Here is an 18,695-nt window from a genome sequence, read left to right on the forward strand (position 1 = left end):
ATACAGACCACTTCGAATTATTTTATAGAGTAATAAATTTTATAAATATAGTGACTGACCTAATTATTTATATAAGTCTTTCTCTTTTGTTTTGTAGAATCGGCTCTACCCCGTTTCGCCGAACAGATTCCGAATGTGACAGTAGTGGTTGGCCGTGACGCCCTGCTAACATGCGTGGTGGACAACTTGCGAGGGTTTAAGGTATGTTGATGGATAACTTGTTTGTGGGGGAGACCCGTATTACATGACGCGATAAAAACCGTTCTAGACGACGGATGACAAATTAACTGACAACTGGACAGTTCAAAAATCAACCGAATTCTAGAGACCATCCTTACTACGTTATAGCCTGATTTATCACAAAATCGAATCTTAAATAACAATTCAAAATTAGGGGAATGCTAATTTTTAATTATTGGGATTTACAATTTATCAGTGTTTATCCTCATCTAAATGAGAATTTGAACGATATTAAGAATTCATCCTTTCTAAAAGAAGGTTACCACGGTTTCTCTCTCGATTTTTATCGACTTACAGATCACTGTCGAGCTTTTCGGTTTAGGCCTACAATAAAAACAAATTCAGAATTTGACTGGATGCCTTTCCGAATATTCAAATTCAATTGACGGATATTACACCTAATTTTAATGCTATTACTAATAATAATGTGCATTTTAAATACATAGGTACCATAAAATTTTTGAGTGCACGATGTACACAATAAGGTGTCAAGGGTCTTATTGTTAAGACTCTTTTCAGTTTACTTTATTATCCAGGTGGGGTTCCCTCAAAAAAGGGTGAGTCAAAAAGGGTTTCATAGAAAAGATAAATTGGGAGCCGGCGATCCAGACTAATCTAGTGTTGAACTGATGCTGTCCTGACTCTGATCTAAAGGTCCTCGGTTGATGTTGCTACCTAACCTAACCTGACCTAACGTTTTGCTAGTACGAGCGGCGAGTTCCTTCAGGTGTTCACCTATCTTTGATGCTGGATGTAAACTGCTAAGTAACCTAACCTAACCTAACCAAACCTATCGCTTCGCTAGAGTTGCGAGTTTCTTCAGGGGTTCTCCTATCTCCAATGCTGGATGTAGACTGCTGCCTAACCTAACCCATCCTAGCCTAACGTTTTGCTAGTACGAGTGGCGAGTTTCTTCAGGGATTCTCTCATCTCCGATGCTGAATGTAGACTGGATGTACCTTTGAAGAAGTGCGCTATTCGTGCTAGCGAAACGTTAGGAAGCAACTCCAACCAACACGGACTTTAGACCCGAAAGCCTTGATCAGTTTATTTAAGTTGGAATTAAAACTTAGCGGGTAATCTAACAGAAAAAAGAGATTGTTCTATTAATGGGTCCATCTATATCTTTAAACACGACCCGTTCGAAAGCAATCGAAGAAAAGACGTTTGTTGGAACATTTGCCGTCGCTTTATGGTTCGTTTCCGAGATACGTGACGAGAAGTAACATTGAGTTTTCAAGTTCGAAATGGTAACGGCTTTAATACGTCATGCTGACATTTTTACTCGAAACTCTTTCCGTAGGTATGTTTGTTGTGTCGAATGAACCTAAATTTATACGATAAGTTGAAAGTTGTATCGCGACACCGTGCAGCATATTCAATGTTCACTTGGAAATCTAATACTTTACAAACATTTACGGCATTTTATACACAAAACGCGCGGACCGTTTCAAAAGTTGGATGATACGTGTGAAAAAAGCTCTAAAAGATTTTCTGTGTCTTAACTATTTTCTACTACAGCGGTTTGTTCTGGTATTGGAAATTAGAAAAGGACTTTTCATATTTTCATTATGTTTGATCTTAAAATTAAGAATAGTGATTAAGACCTAACAAAGAAATTCGAAGTAGTTAGTATTCTGTCAAAACTGCCAGACGCGGATCGTGATTTCGATCTTGTTGGATCTCATCAGCGCGTCGCAGACAGTTTCAACAGAACGCAGACCAACTCTACCTGCTGCCTTAACACAGCGCGTTTTATGAAATCCTACAAATGGCGCGACAAGCGCCATCTGTAGTACAGTGCTACATTTATTGGAATTCATTAAGCTCAACAAGGTCCATTTAAAAAAAAAAAAAAACTTTTGGGTGTTTCATTCACACCAGCCAGTAATGCTGGTGGGCGGGCAGTCCCTCCGGGCTATGCCGGAAGGTAGGGCGGAAGGCCCTCTTCAGCCTGCTTTCAGGAATCGTGGGAATGGGTGGGTGGTGGTTCGGGTGAGAAAGATGAGACGGACGAAATGAAGACAGAAGAGAGTGAAAGATTATCTGTGGAATATTACTGCCCCAGCATTTGCCTAAGTGATCCAAGGAAACCACAGAAAAACTTGGACCAAGGCAGACGGACCCGGAATTGAACCGGCGTCGTCCCGAATGCTAAGCAATGGTCTAGACCTCTAGGCCATGCCGCTCGGTCCATTTAAGTAGATGGATATCTACACTTGCTGAACTGAATGCACAGCATAGCTCATCACTACGTGATGGGCACGTAAACAAAATCGAGCAAAGAAATTCGAAGTGGTCAGTATTCCAGTAAATATTTATAAATAAATTCAGAGGTAACTAAAAAGCAAATTTCTTTTGTAAACACTTTAGCAATAGAATTTCACTTGCCCTCCTGAAAATAGCATTAAAAGTAGGGCCAGAATGCCAAGCACCTCCACCGAAAAAAGGAAATTACGATATCAAAACTGAAACATCAATTATTAACATATTTCGTATGAATATTCAAATGAAATAAGCAGATGCTTAATAAAAAATTAAAATTGAAGATATTTTTGTTAAGTCTCGAGGGTTGTAACTTTTTTGGTCGGACCCATCCAACCCTCATTGACTACTACTTATAGTTACATACATTCTCTTCATCAGAATAATACTTACCGCAAATAGAAATAAAAATCTAGTAGGTACAGTGCACTTGCCTGCATCTTTCTATTACCGTAGTGCAGGAGACAAGAAATGTCCCCTGATATGCCGTTCGTATAAATATAAAATCGAAATACAGAGCACGTACGACCCTATTGGGTACAAGAAAAACCCATGCCGATTCTTCTCACGAACTACAATACTACCACCTCGACTATTTCAACGTTCTCGTCAAATGCCCAACGTTATTTACCTTATTCGTTGCAATACTACTGCAAATACTTCGAAAACATTGTTTGACAATTTGCATTGTTACTATTTATTTATTTACAGCAGTTTAATAATATACAGTAATGATGAAAACTGCAAACATTAGCAAAGTATATAAGAATGTTCTCTGTTGTGGTTTTAGATACTGATTTTGATTAAGTGCCAAGGTCACCACAGAAAAACTTGGGACCAAGGCAGACGCACCCGGAATCGAACCGGCGTCCCCCGAATGCTAAGCAATGGTCTAAACCTCTAGGCCATGCCGCTCGGTTAAGATTTTGATACTGATATTATCATTATTATACTTAATTAATTTCTCTAGCAATTTGACATTGCAATGTCTTGGATGCGCGTTGGCAAAATTGTTGCTAGGGAGAAAAAAGCTCATTATACTCTCGAATCTTTTTCATTAAACATACTTTTCGAAACAGTACCTGCCAAAAGTTTTATTTAATCATGAATAGTAGTGCGATTCAAAAACAAGCGTTAAAGCTTTTAATATGTGTTCAAATATAAATAAACATCTCGTTGATATTTTCAGTAGTAATTGGTACCAATAACAGCACATTTGAGCAATACAATTTTAGTGGATAAAATGGTCAATTTTTCCGTTCAGTATTGTATGGATTATACGCTCCTCGCCGGTTAAGAGTTTGACCGAGAGTTGTCTCCTTCCTTTTCTGACCTAGTGCTGTTCTTTTCTACTTTGCGTCGGTCATATACTAAAGGTCATATCGCTACAGAAAGTAAACGAAGTATACATTACGTTTTTTACGTAATTTTTGTTTTTTTTTTTTTTAAAAAATCCATTATGTTTTTAGATTGGACGAATTGCATACCTTTTTATGGGTCACACTATACAGTTTGCGACAATGAATACTTATTTTCTCTATAACACTTCCTTCTAATAGACAACGTCGGTCCGTGGCGGCGTTCGATGCCACCCTAGCATTGTATTTCCTGATTACCGTGCCTAACGTGCCAGTGACGCCACACAATATCTATTCTGCCTTTATAACTCGGTCGTTACTCAACGGTTTTTGATAATACAAAGTTCAGGGGATAATTTAAGGTGTAGCCTGCCAGGTATTATAAATAGTGAAATCAGTAACTAAATGAAAAGTTATAAAATAAACTAATTAACCAGTTTAAATTTCCTAATAGAAGCATTGAAGATGGAAGGACTTCTGAAGAAACTCGTCACTTATACTAGTGAAACGTTAGCAAGCATCTCCAACCAACGGTTACGTGTTTCATTTTCTGAAACATTATGTAGGCACTTTAACATTTCGATTCTTTCTACTTGCCTTACGACGAAACTGATGATAAAAATGTAAAATTTACAATTTCAATTGTTCATGAAATTCAATATGGAAGTTAGCATAAAACGAGAGCGAAGCACTCAGCTCCATAACGAATGATTTATGACATGAAGGTATTAGTTCTGCATTTACATATTTCAGTCGAGGTTTTTATTTTTTTGACGCATACAACGTGAAATGAATGTCACGAGAACTTAATTGAAATAGATGGATAGCCAGAAAAAATTGTACAGAAATCTATGAACATACAACCTACACATTATTAATAGCCCACTAGCACAACTGGCCTTTTTTGAATATTTTCAATCAGTAATGACCTACTTAGCCTTTATAAATATAAAATGAAATTGACGACAGTGAATATTGATATTGTAAATAATTGTAATCTAACGGAAATCATCATCATAACGTCGTCAGTTCTAAGACTGGTTGGACACGAACCTCCACTCTTTCCTATCCTGAGCTAGTCTTCGCATTTTCGTAAAACTAGAACAACCCATATCCTTAACAATTTCCGAGCAGTAATCTAATCTAGGTCTACCTCTACCCCTCCTAACTCCCGATGCTACCTCTAATATGTCTTTGATTAGACCGACAAGGTGTTCTACTAATCTATCTAGCCTATTTCTTATTAACTTCTATAGAGGCCTCTGTTCTCCTATTCTTTCTAATACCTCTTCATTTCTAATCTTCTCTATCCACGGTATCCTCATCATTCGTCTGTAAAACCACATTTCGAACGCTTTTAACCATTTCTTTTCCGCTGCGCCCACAGTCCATGTTTCGCACCCGTACAGCGCCGTGCTCCAAACATACACCTTTAACAACCTTTCCCGAATTTCTAAATTAACCGTTCGCGAGCATAGAAGTGACTTCTTTTTATTGAAGGCGAACAACCCTGCGCTATCCTCTGCTTTATATCCCTACTACTCCTTCCGTCCTGACTTATCTGACTTCCTAGATAACTAAAATCGGCCACTTCTGCTTACTTTTCGTTTCCTATCTTTATATTCGCTCTTTCCCTACTTTTTCTTTCCTTGCATAATGAAATACTGTTTATTAATTATTAATATAATCACAATTTGCACAAGTCTTGACTGTACATCTACAGTCCCTTTCAAGTCGAGTAGAAAGCAAGGTTAATGATTAAAAAGTTGTTGATTACAATTAAATTATTGTTTAGAGCTGTTACATGTAACTTAACCTATCCTTCCTAATTCCACCATCAGTATGTGCCAATCTGAGGACAGTTACATTTGTTTGATGTGATGATGATGAACAATGATTCTGATTTGGTATCAAAACTACAAATACTTTTTGTTGTCGCAACCTGGTTACTGTTGGAAGAGCGTGCAGTGTGCTTTAGTAGCACGAGCGATACCAATTATCTTGTTTTGAAAGAAAATTCAGGGAACAAAACGTTAAAAGATCATTCGCTTGCCCTCCTTTGTATTATTTTCTCGTAAGATATGTTTGAAGGGTATCGCAACTGCTACATTTTACAGCCTTCGCGCTACCTCTCATTGTTTCAAGGACTGATATATCTCCCCAGGGCCTTTAATACCTCTTACTCCTCTTGCGAGTGTAAGATATCAGTATGCAAATTCTTTAATTTGCTTAAATCTCATTTGCATATCTCTTTCCACGGAATCTGGTGCTATTTTAGTAGCGTAAGAGAGAGATTTGTCCTGTTTAGGGTTTTTTGATGGCAGACAAGCCGGAAGGTTGTGAGTTGAAACGCTTTATGTGGCTAAAAACTCGCGCTCCGTTTCCCTACATAAAGCCAAGCAGCTGAAAACTTTTACTGAATAAATTTTAACTCGACTGGAGTAGTTGTGTACATTTTGAGGTGGATATTATCTCTTTATCACTCACACTTATTACTACTTCAACCGTAGTTGTATTGAAAGTAGAAAGTCTAATTTTAAATTCATCTTAAAAGAATAAACAAACACGTCTGTCCCGAGATAAAAATGTTCAGTCTCTCAGAGTGTCTGAAAGCGAGACTCGAACCTCCGTCTCTCATCGAGTCTCTCTGGTGTCGCTGAAAGAGATTGTCAAAAATACTGTTTAACGTCTCTGAACGAGAGACTCGAGTCGTTCATAGAAAGATCCTCATTTCGTATCCAGTCTGAATGAGAGACGCGAATCTCTCAATAAATGGTCGTTCGATAGACATGGTTAAGATTTTCCAAGTTCAACATATTTCAGAGACTCCAGTCTTTCTGTGAGGGACTCGAATCTCTGAATTACAGAGATTGTGAGAGATCTATAAAAACACCTAGGCAATAACTGAGAGACTGTAAAATACTGTGAAAGACGCTCTCAGAGATTCTGAATGACTCTGAGAGACTGGAAAGAAACTGAAAATTTTTGTCTAGGAATTGGTTCTTTTAGAAAAAAATTATGTCCTTGTTGATTTATTAAGACGGTAATAAAGAGCCCAGAAAAGTCCATTATAGCACCCACTCGTTAAAGATTTATAACAATAAGCCATCAGAAATTACGCAGGTACATATAAAGGACCAATCCTTGTCCAGTCCTTAATTGTTGCAAAATCGGAAAACGTCGACAACAACAAGAAGTAATGACGTTAGGTCCGGCGAAGAAGATCCTACGGCGTCAAATTATCAGACACACACAGCGGAACATTTCCGAAACGATAAAGCTAACAATTTTCTGGGCTCCGCTGGCAAAGTTCGAAAACGATCGTAAGTTGCAATTAGCGACGACGGTCGTATTCACCCACACACACGCGTGCATGTAACTAGGACATAGTAGAAGTCGTAACTGGCGAAGAGAAACATGCTTCGTCGCGACCACATTTTCAGAAATATTATTTATCTTAGGGCTTTGCAACTCCGCCATACTTTGCAATCAGTTCCAGAGAACCGAATTTACGCGTCGCGGATTGTACCGACTGTGGTGTGCCCAGTGCACGTGCTGAAAACCTAATATTGCCTGCCTTACTTTAAGTTTACTCACACTACATAAATATATAGAGGGTTTTAAAAACAAAAGTCTATAAAAAAAAGTGTAGATATGGAACTACAGGAGCGAAAATCATTATAAAGTCTTAGGACTGGTAGGACATGCACCTTAACTCTTTCCTATGCCGAGCTAATAATCGCATTTCTCTAAAACTAGAACAATAACCCACATCCTTAACAATTTGCGAACAGTAATCTAATCTAGGTCTACCTCTACCCCTCCTAACTTCCGTTTCTGCCTCTAATATGTCTCTGACTAGTAGTGTCCGACCGAAAGTTCGGTTTCGGTTTCGGTCGAGTTTCGGCAAAAAAACGAGTTTCGGTTTAGTCTCGGTTTCGGCGGCAAACCTGCCTGTTCGGCGCGTTAAATTAGTAGTTTACTCTTTGTTTCTGTTGAAGTTTAGTGTCATTCAACATGACGAATTAAGTTTAGAAGAAGTTAATTTGTTCTTAATTAAGATAAAAGTGATTTATTTTGTTTTGTTTATTACTTAAATATTAAGTTCCTATACCTATTGTGATATTAGGTAACAATAACAAAAGTAATTTTATGTTTAATATTATATAAAAAAAGCATGAATAATTTTCAAAAGAAAAATAGTCTACTATACTTACTCAAATAAACATCTCACCTATTTTAAGTATTTTTAAGGCGCAATTAAAGTATTTCCTTAAATGAGGGGTTGTTATGTTGATTTTGATTTGATTATCAATAAGTGAAAATGTCAAAGACTGCAGAGCTATGTGATTTAAAGATAAAAAAATAAAACTGACTGATTATAATAACGTTTTCTTTATTTTTCTCTCAAAACATGATCCTTATAAGGAAGTTTCGGTTTCGGTTTCGGTTTCGGCCGAAACTGAGACCGTTGCCGAAATTCAGTTTCGGTTTCGGTTTCGGTCGTAAAAACCAGTTTCGGTCGGACACTACTGACTAGACCTTCATGTCTGAAAAGGTGTCCTACCAACCTATCTCGCCTATTTCTTATTGAGACCTCTATTCTCCATATCTTTCTAATACCTTTTCATTTCTAACCTTCTCTATCTACGGTATCCTCATCATTCGCCTGTAACACCACATTTCGAACGCTTCTAGCCTTTTCCTTTCCGCCGCGCCCACTGTCCATGCTTCGCACCCATACAGTGCCGCGCTCCAAACATACATCTTTAACAACCTTTTTCGAATTTCTGCCTTTACAACTTGTAACTACACTATTAGATTTTCTGAACAGTTATCGTACTACTTAACGATTGATTATGTTTGAAGATTTATAGCTAAATTTATGTCAAATATTCATACGTTTTCGGGAATCTCAACATCTCTAGGTCATGAATAGTAAGTGTACAGGTTGACAACAATAGGAAGAAGTTTCAGTTAGCAACGTTTATGCGCGGAAATAAGACAAAGAAAGTATTCGGAGAAAGAAGGACTCCCAAGAATAAGGAAGATTTCTTGCAGCTCGTAGTGAAACAATGGAAAAACACATGTGGATTTAAAAAAGCAAACCGTAATAGCAACAATAACAACAGTAAAACCGATAACAAAAGCAAAAACGATAAAAACACAAATAACAAGAACCAACATGAGTGATTGTGATCTGTCCGAATGTTATCTCACCAAACGGTCGAACAAAAATGCCTTAGCTCGCTTCAAAGAGCATTCAGTTTACTGCGCATGAATAGGCGGAAACAATTCACACTTCTTCCTATTTGTATCGACCTGTACATATGGTGATTGATTGATTTCAAGAATTGTTTTAAGATTCTTTGATAGGTGTCCATTCTTGTGTGCAACTTTAAAATTGTTCTGAGAAACTCATTTCCGTTTAATAGGTTACGGGTCGGCATATAATTAGGTTTTAATTCGGCAGTAGTCGAAGACCAATATATTTAAGGAGCGGCTTTAGAACAGCAGAAACGTCCCGAGACCGGAATTTATCGTGGCAGGTTAATATATTCGCGCCGGTGCGTTTCCGAAGAAGGAGCACTCGCAACTACCTGCACCAGCTTTAACGGATATTTACGCCTTGTGGAATACTTTATTCGTCCTTCGGGACAATGGAAATTTATGTTAACTGAAAATATCCGGGCAATTATTACTTTTCTCGACCCCCAGAAAAGCAGTCTCCAGTTTAACGAGGTTATTTAGACACCACCAAGTTATAACGCATCAGCTTGCTCTTGCTAATCAAAAAATATATATACAAGCCGCGTTCTCTAATATGTCATTCGGTGGTTCAATAAACATGCAATACAATTATCTACTGATTTTCAAACTCGTTAAGGGATTTCTATAACCAAACATGTGATAATAGGAAAAAGCCGGTAGTAAAAACTTATAAATTATGTAAAGTGGAGAAAATCGCTCCTTTTTCTTCCTTTTTATCTTCTACATAAGTTTTGCTGTGGTGTTATACCTAGATGAATGACGAAGATAAGTCGATAGAAACAAAAAAAGTTAAATTATGGCGGCCTGCGAAAAACGCCGCCATTTTACAAGATCAAGAAAATGACCGTAGTGTACATAATATCTTTAAAGTTTGATACAGCGACTGTAAATTGGTCATGAGATTCTTGAGATAAAAATGTTCAGTCTCTCAGAGTTTCTAAAAGCGAGACTCGAGTCTCCATCTCTCATCGAGTCTCGCTGGTGTCGCTGTGAGAGACTGTCAAAAAAACTGTTTAGAGTCTCTGAACGAGAGACTCAAGTCGCTCATAGAGAGATCCTCATTTCGTATCCAGTCTCTGAACGAGAGAGAATAAGTGGTGTCTCGATAGACATCGTTAAAATTTTATAATTTCAACATATTTTAGAGATCCCAGTTTTTCTACGACAGACCCGAGTATCTCAATTTTTCAATTTCATTCATTCAATCTCTCTGTGAGAGACTCGAATCTCTGAATTAACAATTTTATCTTTCGAGTCTCTCATTCAGAGACTGTGAGAGATCAATAAAAAACCTAAGTAATAACTGAGAGACTGTGAGAGACACTGAAAGACTGGAGAGAGACTGAAAATTTTCGTGTAGGATTTTGAACTACCTCTAACGAATGTTTTTTTTGTTTTACAGGTGGCATGGGTCCGCGTGGACACCCAAACTATTTTGTCAATCCACCATAACAAGATAACTCAAAATCCACGAATATCTCTCAGTTACAACGACCACAGAACGTGGTACTTACACATCCAGAATGTTCAAGAATCCGATAGAGGGTGGTACATGTGTCAAGTCAATACCGACCCTATGCGAAGTAGACAAGGATATCTACAAGTTGTTGGTAAGTTGAAGGACTTTTAATGTTACAGTACAATAATGTTCTTGGCGATTTCCTGCCACTTATTACCGTCTTCACTTATTTAGGATTATGTTTTATAATTTTGAGTCTTACCAATAAAAATAAAGTTCAATTACATATTATATTTTATATCTTAGGTACAAAATGCTTGAAGTTGCGTGATGTGGCTGGCAAAGGTCACGAATATTTTTTACTGTTTCGTTTTAACCGACTCAAATGTTCTTGCCCTTTTTATTTATAAAAAAAATATTTTACCTATGTACGCCTCAGGACTTTTTGCCCAGTAATGTGTAGGTTGGTACCTACTGAAAACGTCCATACTGCAACGAACAAATTACCATGCATCCACTCCGTTTAGTTCGTCCACTCATTTTCCTACTAGAAGTCGTATAATTATCCCGAAATGAAAGAAAAACTTTCATTAAAAAATTTATATCCCAAAGCTGTAGCATGCTTCCTGGTTACGGACGTTTAACGAATATAAAAGAGAGTTAAATCCCCTGACCTACTTGTTGAAAGGTTTAAACGTTAAAGCTCGAAAAAAAAAATTTACTGAATTTAGTTATACACACGTGGACATTTGAACGTTTTCTACCTACGGATTTGCTTTTTTTTTCAGTTAATACTTCAACCCATTTTCTAGTCCTCTAGTTTCTACATGGGTTGCGTTTTCTCTAAGAATAAAACTAACAAAAAAATCCAAAAATAAAAAATTGTTGGTAACTGAAACGCTATTTGCGTAAATTATGAAGATTTTAGTTTCTTATTAGGCCAAAAGTATTCTAAACCAAAGTAAATGTAAAAATGTGTAAATATTCTTCCTTGAGACTGAAATTGTCAGGTCAGGGTTCATTATTAATGGTGTAGTTGTAAAATATATCATATGTATCCGAAAAATCATGGATGTAATAAGGTTGCGATCGAGTAATACTCTCTAGACCTCCCCAAATGTCGCTAGGGTTATGTCAAAGGTGATAGGATATTTGCTTTTTGTTAAGAGTGCAGTCCGAACGTTGTAGGAAAGAATCCCAACAACAGAAAGGTTCGTTTAGAATTTATAATGCCGCATATTTGACAGCTTTATGTTCACAACAGTACGAGATTGTCCAGGTCCCACTTAATGATTTTAGTCAAATTCCAGTCATACCCCTATTGCCACGATGAACTTTTAATGTTTTTGAGTTATCTGCACTTATAAACCTATGTATTTTTCATTTGATACCAAGATACAGGAAGTTTCCCTTGCAAACTATTTCGAGAAAGTGGAAATTTCGTAAGCAATCCAACAAATAGTGGCAAAAGCACTGGAAATTCTTCCATCAGATTCCATGTATATTTTCAGTAATAACACAACATTTATGCAGTTCCTGTGCTGTTTTTAATTTGACTCGTATAGTTAATGACTATTAAATTTGACATCACATATGTAGAATATAGAACTATTGTGTATATGATTCAAAATCACTAATCATTCTTATTGGAATTAACAATCTCACGATGGTTACTGGTTACTTTGGATAACGATCGTTATACATATATATACTATTTATCAAGCAATTTGCGCAATTCGGTACATTCATACGTATATATGATAGAAAGAAAACTTAATCGTTATTCGGTTCGTGTTGTACTAGATGCGAAAATTACGAATTGGACTTCCCGTTCGGTTAGAGGTATTGAACCATGAATTGAGTAACTGCCGTCTCGTCTGTTCGAATCGAAGTTGGCAGTGGTCGTGCGAATCATTGTCCGCTACGTGCACGAAATCAAAGCTTTGGAGTTTATCAATCCATGACGCACTTTACTACTGAACTACATCATTATTTGACGTGTCAACGTGGTGTGTGGATTTTTGTAGTGGCGGTCCTTCAACGATCGCTACGACCTTATGGCATGCATCAAAGGATTCTCTCCCTCGTCCCTACACCCTCCTTCTTCCTATTTTTGCATCCTCTGTATTCAGTTATCCGTTCACGTTGAACAACTGAACAATTTTGTTAGATACTATTTCTTAGTTAACGTAATACAACCAAGTGCTACACAACAACAATCAACGTACAAATACTGGGGATCAGGGGAAGGGAATATCGGAGGCTCAGGTTGAAAATCTTTCACCCGATGTTAGATCAAGTCTTTATGTTCTGAGTGAGTGTATCTCAATCCCTCGCCTATAGGTCCCGTGATTTTTAAACCGCAAGGTAGGAATTACCACTTTAAACATAAAAAAGNCACGTTGAACAACTGAACAATTTTGTTAGATACTATTTCTTAGTTAACGTAATACAACCAAGTGCTACACAACAACAATCAACGTACAAATACTGATTAAAAAATACCCCGAATCGTAATTTATTAATCGATCCTTTTTCGATTTTTTTTTGGACTTAACATTTAGACCATCACTTATTTCATTTAGCAATTCCTATGCGACGTTCGGACGACTTCAAATTCAAATTTCAATAACAATTTGGCAAGAAATAATGCTGCCACAAGTTTCACGCCCACGAAATACGAAAAAATAATTATGGTAATTGTCCTTGGCAATAGTATCCCAGGCTGCCGACACCCTACAGTCAAAGCGCCAGGTGTTTAACGTCTCAGCAGCCCCTTGAGGTGACGGACCAGGTAGTTAGTATCGAATCTTATTGTCCAAAGCGGTCCCTGCGGGGAGATCACATGACGCCCTCCCGTAAAACTAAGGTCATTCGCAACTAATCCTACTAAATGTGGGAAATGACCGAAGCCTTAGTAAGGATCAGGGGAAGGGAATATCGGAGGCTCAGGTTGAAAATCTTTCACCCGATGTTAGATCAAGTCTTTATGTTCTGAGTGAGTGTATCTCAATCCCTCGCCTATAGGTCCCGTGATTTTTAAACCGCAAGGTAGGAATTACCACTTTAAACATAAAAAAGGGACAACCCCTCAGGTATTTGGTAGATAATCAATGGTGAATAAAGTGTTTCCATTTGACCTTTACATACACCAGAATTAAAGTACATAATGGGAAGGTCTTATTTTCCTACAGGTGTTCTTCTATAAACTACATATATATATATAAGCCCTTTTCTTAAAGAAAACGTTAAATAATTCGACTTCCGAAAACTAAATGTTCAAGCAGAAATTCTTGATCATTTTTCCCACACCGATGCCGATATAAATATTTAGCAGTGTTTGCAGTTTAAAAATTTCATTAACAAAACGGCTGATAGCAATTTGTAATATTAACCGTTACGAAATCATGGAAATCTATTACATATATTAATTAGCAGATTCCAAATGAGTTAACTTAAAATCATAATCATGCAAATTTAATAACTTCCAAAGGTCTTCNATCATTTTTCCCACACCGATGCCGATATAAATATTTAGCAGTGTTTGCAGTTTAAAAATTTCATTAACAAAACGTCTGATACCAATTTGTAATATTAACCGTTACGAAATCATGGAAATCTATTACATATATTAATTAGCAGATTCCAAATGAGTTAACTTAAAATCATAATCATGCAAATTTAATAACTTCCAAAGGTCTTCCGCGAAGCTTTTTGAAGCGTATAGATAATAATAATTATAATAATGATGCACTTTTGTCCCATTTCATCATTGTAAACACACCGTGTTCGTATCATTCCAGATAATGTGACTATTCATTATGTCCAGTAACACCAAATAATGTATTCCACTGTCAAATAAAATAATAGCCTGTCGCTGTTCCAAATGCGGTTTTATTTCCTGTGAAAAGCTGTGTCACATCTAAAAGCTGGAAATATCACCTATTACAAATTCGCTCTACGCATTTGATATACCTAATTTAGCAACATTGCCAGATTGCGTGTGAATCAACTAACTGGTCAACTACATACGGGTCGTACTTTATCTTTTGTACAGTAAAGAGACCAGAAATAGGAGCAGAAACTTAATCCAACTACCATGAATAGAAAATGCAAAAGTCGCTGCGGATAAACGACTGCGCATCAACTTCGGTGGGCGTGTCAAATCACATGCGCACTGCTTTGCCGCGCAGAGACTTTAACTCATATTCTCCTACTAACGACTGCGATTTTTGCGACGCTCTGTATGTCACGCGTCCCTGTATAGTTTAATTGAATGCTCTGTTACATAACTTCTTAAATTGGTTTGTACAGAGATACACACTCTGTCGATGACGTAGACGCAATCTGTTAATAATTTTACGGTAGGTTGATTGTCAACGATGAATAATTTAGATCATCTTTTCAGTGCCACCGAAAATTATCGATAGGGAAACTAGTGGCGATATGGTCGTTTTAGAATCAACGAATGTCAGTCTTACATGCAAAGCGACCGGATCCCCTGAGCCGTATATAATGTGGAGGAGGGAAGATGGTGAAGACATTAGATATAACGGAGAGAATGGTACGATGAATCATTTCTTTTTCTTTTTCATTTCAGGGAGGATAATAAGATCGAACATTTCATCGAGCAATTTAACGAATTTCGTAGGAGGGGGAGAGTTGAAAATTTTATTTGTTTGGTTTTTATTTGTAAAAGAATAGGGAGTGTGTACTTATGTACAGTTCGTATCATATTTGCGGACTTACCAGAATTCTCTGAAAGGAGAAAGCCAGTTTTTATAACGCAGAAGTCTGACGTGGCTGCTATTCGCAAGCAGTGGCGTCCACACGTCGTTCAGGTCACGGTATGCACACTTATCCTAACTGCAGACGAACGCCCTGTATAGCTACTGTCTATCTCTGTTCTAACTAGGATTCTTTCCACAATAGCGACATATTTGTGCAGGTGTAGCACGTTTTCCGTTACAGTTGACAGTTATGGTTGACAGCTGCGCGCGCAATTTCCGTTGCATGTCGAAAAGTAACGATTTTGGGAACCATCCCCTTCTACTTCTACATGTATTTTTCCATTTTAGACCAAAATTAAAAAATTGGTCTGAGCACGCTTTGGTCGGTGCTAATACGACTAACTTCCCATTAGATAATACAGTTATTANTTCTTTCCACAATAGCGACATATTTGTGCAGGTGTAGCACGTTTTCCGTTACAGTTGACAGTTATGGTTGACAGCTGCGCGCGCAATTTCCGTTGCATGTCGAAAAGTAACGATTTTGGGAACCATCCCCTTCTACTTCTACATGTATTTTTCCATTTTAGACCAAAATTAAAAAAAAATTGTTTGAAAGATTTATAATGAACACACGCTTGTTAATTTGAAGTAACAACTGATGATTGTTCTAATGACGAGTGAGTTGAATAAAGATATTTTCCAGTGAACGTTGTCGACGGCGAAGTGCTCTTCATAACAAAAGTGAGCCGTCTGCACATGGGAGTGTACTTATGCATAGCGTCGAACGGTATTCCACCTTCGATCAGCAAGAGGGTGACTCTCAAAGTGCAGTGTAAGTTGCGAACTAAATTAAACTTGATTTTAATCGAATTTAATCGTGTGCAACTTCAGTTCCGCCGATGCTGTCGATACCGAACCAGCTGGAGGGAGCGTATTTGGGACAGGACGTCTCCCTCGAGTGTCACACCGAAGCCTTTCCCACATCCATAAATTACTGGACAACCGAGCGAGGCGACATGATTATTTCAGGTAGATTGAAGGGCCTTACCCTTTTCATCCTGTTTCCGGAGAATAAACTTTTCTGCCAAAGATTATTTTACCTATGGCGGACAGCCGACTCGAACCTTTCAATTTCGGGAAATGTAACTCGCATAGAACTTTCCCCCTTTCACAAGTTTATTTCTTCATTTGCTCTGATGTATAGCCAAATAATTCGACGAACGTTTCTACGGAACCGCGAGTGACCCTAACGACTCTCATTTTGGTACTTACAAAGTTAAAATCAAGTCATTCTAAAGAATTTTGTCTATTATCGGGTAACACAGATTTCATTAATAATATCGGAAAAGGGGTCTACCTATATGTGACCAACTTTTTGCCCACAACATGACCCACAACATAAGTTTCATCGTTGGGTAGTTTGAACTTGAATTAGTTGAATCATATACAATATTTATGACGTTTTATACAGATGTTATAATAACTCTTAACTGGTAATTTTCATAATGAAACCAAGTTCGTTCATTATAGACAATTTTTTGTAGATAATAATGTATATAGTACTGTAAACCGCATTAAAATCCATCCAGTGGTTTAGAAGACAACACCCAGACAGACAAACACCTTTGAAAGTTATATGTAGACTTTGGTCCTTCGAGCCGGATTAAATAAACATGAATTTGTTTTGATATGTTTCCGATACGAAGCCTAACATTTACGTTAAATTTAAAAGTGTGCTGGTCAACTTTGAAGAATTTACAGAAATATATTGTCATGCTTTTCGTTCAGGAGTTGGAACAAGAAGAGTTAAATCAAACTTGAAAAAATCAAACTTTCTCATTTTTAGAATTTACGTTAAGCGACTTTCTTTTGGTTTTTAATTAAAATAAAGTAGTACCACGACAAGGTAACCCAAACTAACGGAATCTATTAATAATTTCCCTTTTGTACGTCCCTGGCTCGGAAACTTTGAAACTTTTTAGCAGGATATTTGCATTAATCAAATAGAACTTAGTCGGTTTTGGACGCTCCGGGCACTCTTTGGGGAAACGGATTTTCTCTAAAAAATAAAACTTTTTCCGCCAAACATCAAACAGAATTTAGCAAGATATTTTTCTACAAAATTCGCCCGAGACGATCAATTTGAGAATCTGTTTTTGTTCCTTAAAAAGCTAACAAACACATTTCCATAAGAAATGAGTTCAGTATGGGACACCAATGAAAAGTGGAAAGTTTGTTATTAGTGATTTTGGAAATTAGATCTTGACACACTCAAAAACGAAATACTCAAAATCATCTTTGCAAAAAGAAAGTTTTAAAAATCTAACCTCCCCCTTTGCCCTTGTGACCAAGCGTGGTATTTTTGGAGGCCTTCCTCCCATCCCCTTACATACATGGTATAGAAGCTGGTAAATTTTGGTGAAATATAATGAAATAAATAATAAAATTAGTTGAGACAGCTTCACATGTCGTTATTTTAATCTGAACGGTTCAATTTTCATAAATATATTAAGAATATCAGTGAACTTGAGAACACAAATTTTTAAAAAAAACTAGCTACGAGCCTGGCTATTTGAACTATTAATTTGATTACATCTTTACTGTTAACGTTCATCTAGCCACTTTTCCTTATTAAATTAGGTGACTTGAGTAATCGTACTTTTAATTAAAATTAATTAAAAGAAACTTAATTAATACATCGCAATCCATATGGTCCCAGCAATAAGCAGGTACACAAAGTAAAATTCATGTTTAGTTGAAAAACAAAAAAAGGAATAAAAATCTGATTACTTTTAGCTTATGCCATGTTTTTGAACAATTAAACTTGCTTTCGAAAACGTTCGTGTTTAGGTTTATAACAACACAAAACAGTAAAATTTTTGTAACACTCTTGCACCGCAGTTTTCAATTAAAACTTTCCGCGGCAAAACCACTTGGCTTCGTTTACAATTGAAATCGTACAAGTGGCAAATAAAAATGAAATAATTTGTAATATTGACGGTCTACTTTATTGAACAGGGACAAAAATAAATATAGAGAAAGATGGAGAGAGAAATTCATTACTTTTACCAGAACGCGGAGTTCTAACTAAATTAAATAATTCAAAGGACATTTCTTCCTCTCTCTCTCTCTCTCTCTCTCTCTTTGCATCGTGAAATAGTGAAACTTTCCCAAAAGGGCCGCAACGTTTAAAGAGTGCATAACTCAATAGAGTTATGACATAGCAAAAGGGCAATTTGAGTACACTCTCAGGCAATGAATATTTTTAATTACTTACGTAGTCGAGTCTGGGGTGGTGTAAATTGGATTTTTTTTATTTACTGCGCTACTAAACGAAATGGCATAAAGGAAATTCAGAAGCGTTACCAG

The 18,695-nt window shown here is 37.0% G+C and overlaps 1 protein-coding gene across 1 annotated transcript in view; it reads left to right on the forward strand.

The window, feature by feature from the left end:
- LOC108740607 (neurotrimin-like) overlaps positions 1-18,695 on the forward strand; it is an 80,421-nt gene that overhangs the window by 60,725 nt on the left and 1,001 nt on the right. The window contains exons 3-7 of the mRNA XM_025977507.1: positions 98-201; positions 10,537-10,744; positions 15,002-15,157; positions 16,030-16,158; positions 16,218-16,355. Of these exons, the coding sequence (XP_025833292.1) occupies positions 98-201; positions 10,537-10,744; positions 15,002-15,157; positions 16,030-16,158; positions 16,218-16,355 (735 nt within the window). The remainder of the gene's footprint in view (positions 1-97; positions 202-10,536; positions 10,745-15,001; positions 15,158-16,029; positions 16,159-16,217; positions 16,356-18,695) is intronic.

Source organism: Agrilus planipennis, unplaced genomic scaffold (assembly GCF_000699045.2).
Source record: "Agrilus planipennis isolate EAB-ADULT unplaced genomic scaffold, Apla_2.0 scaffold201, whole genome shotgun sequence".
Taxonomy (NCBI): Eukaryota; Metazoa; Arthropoda; class Insecta; order Coleoptera; family Buprestidae; genus Agrilus; species Agrilus planipennis.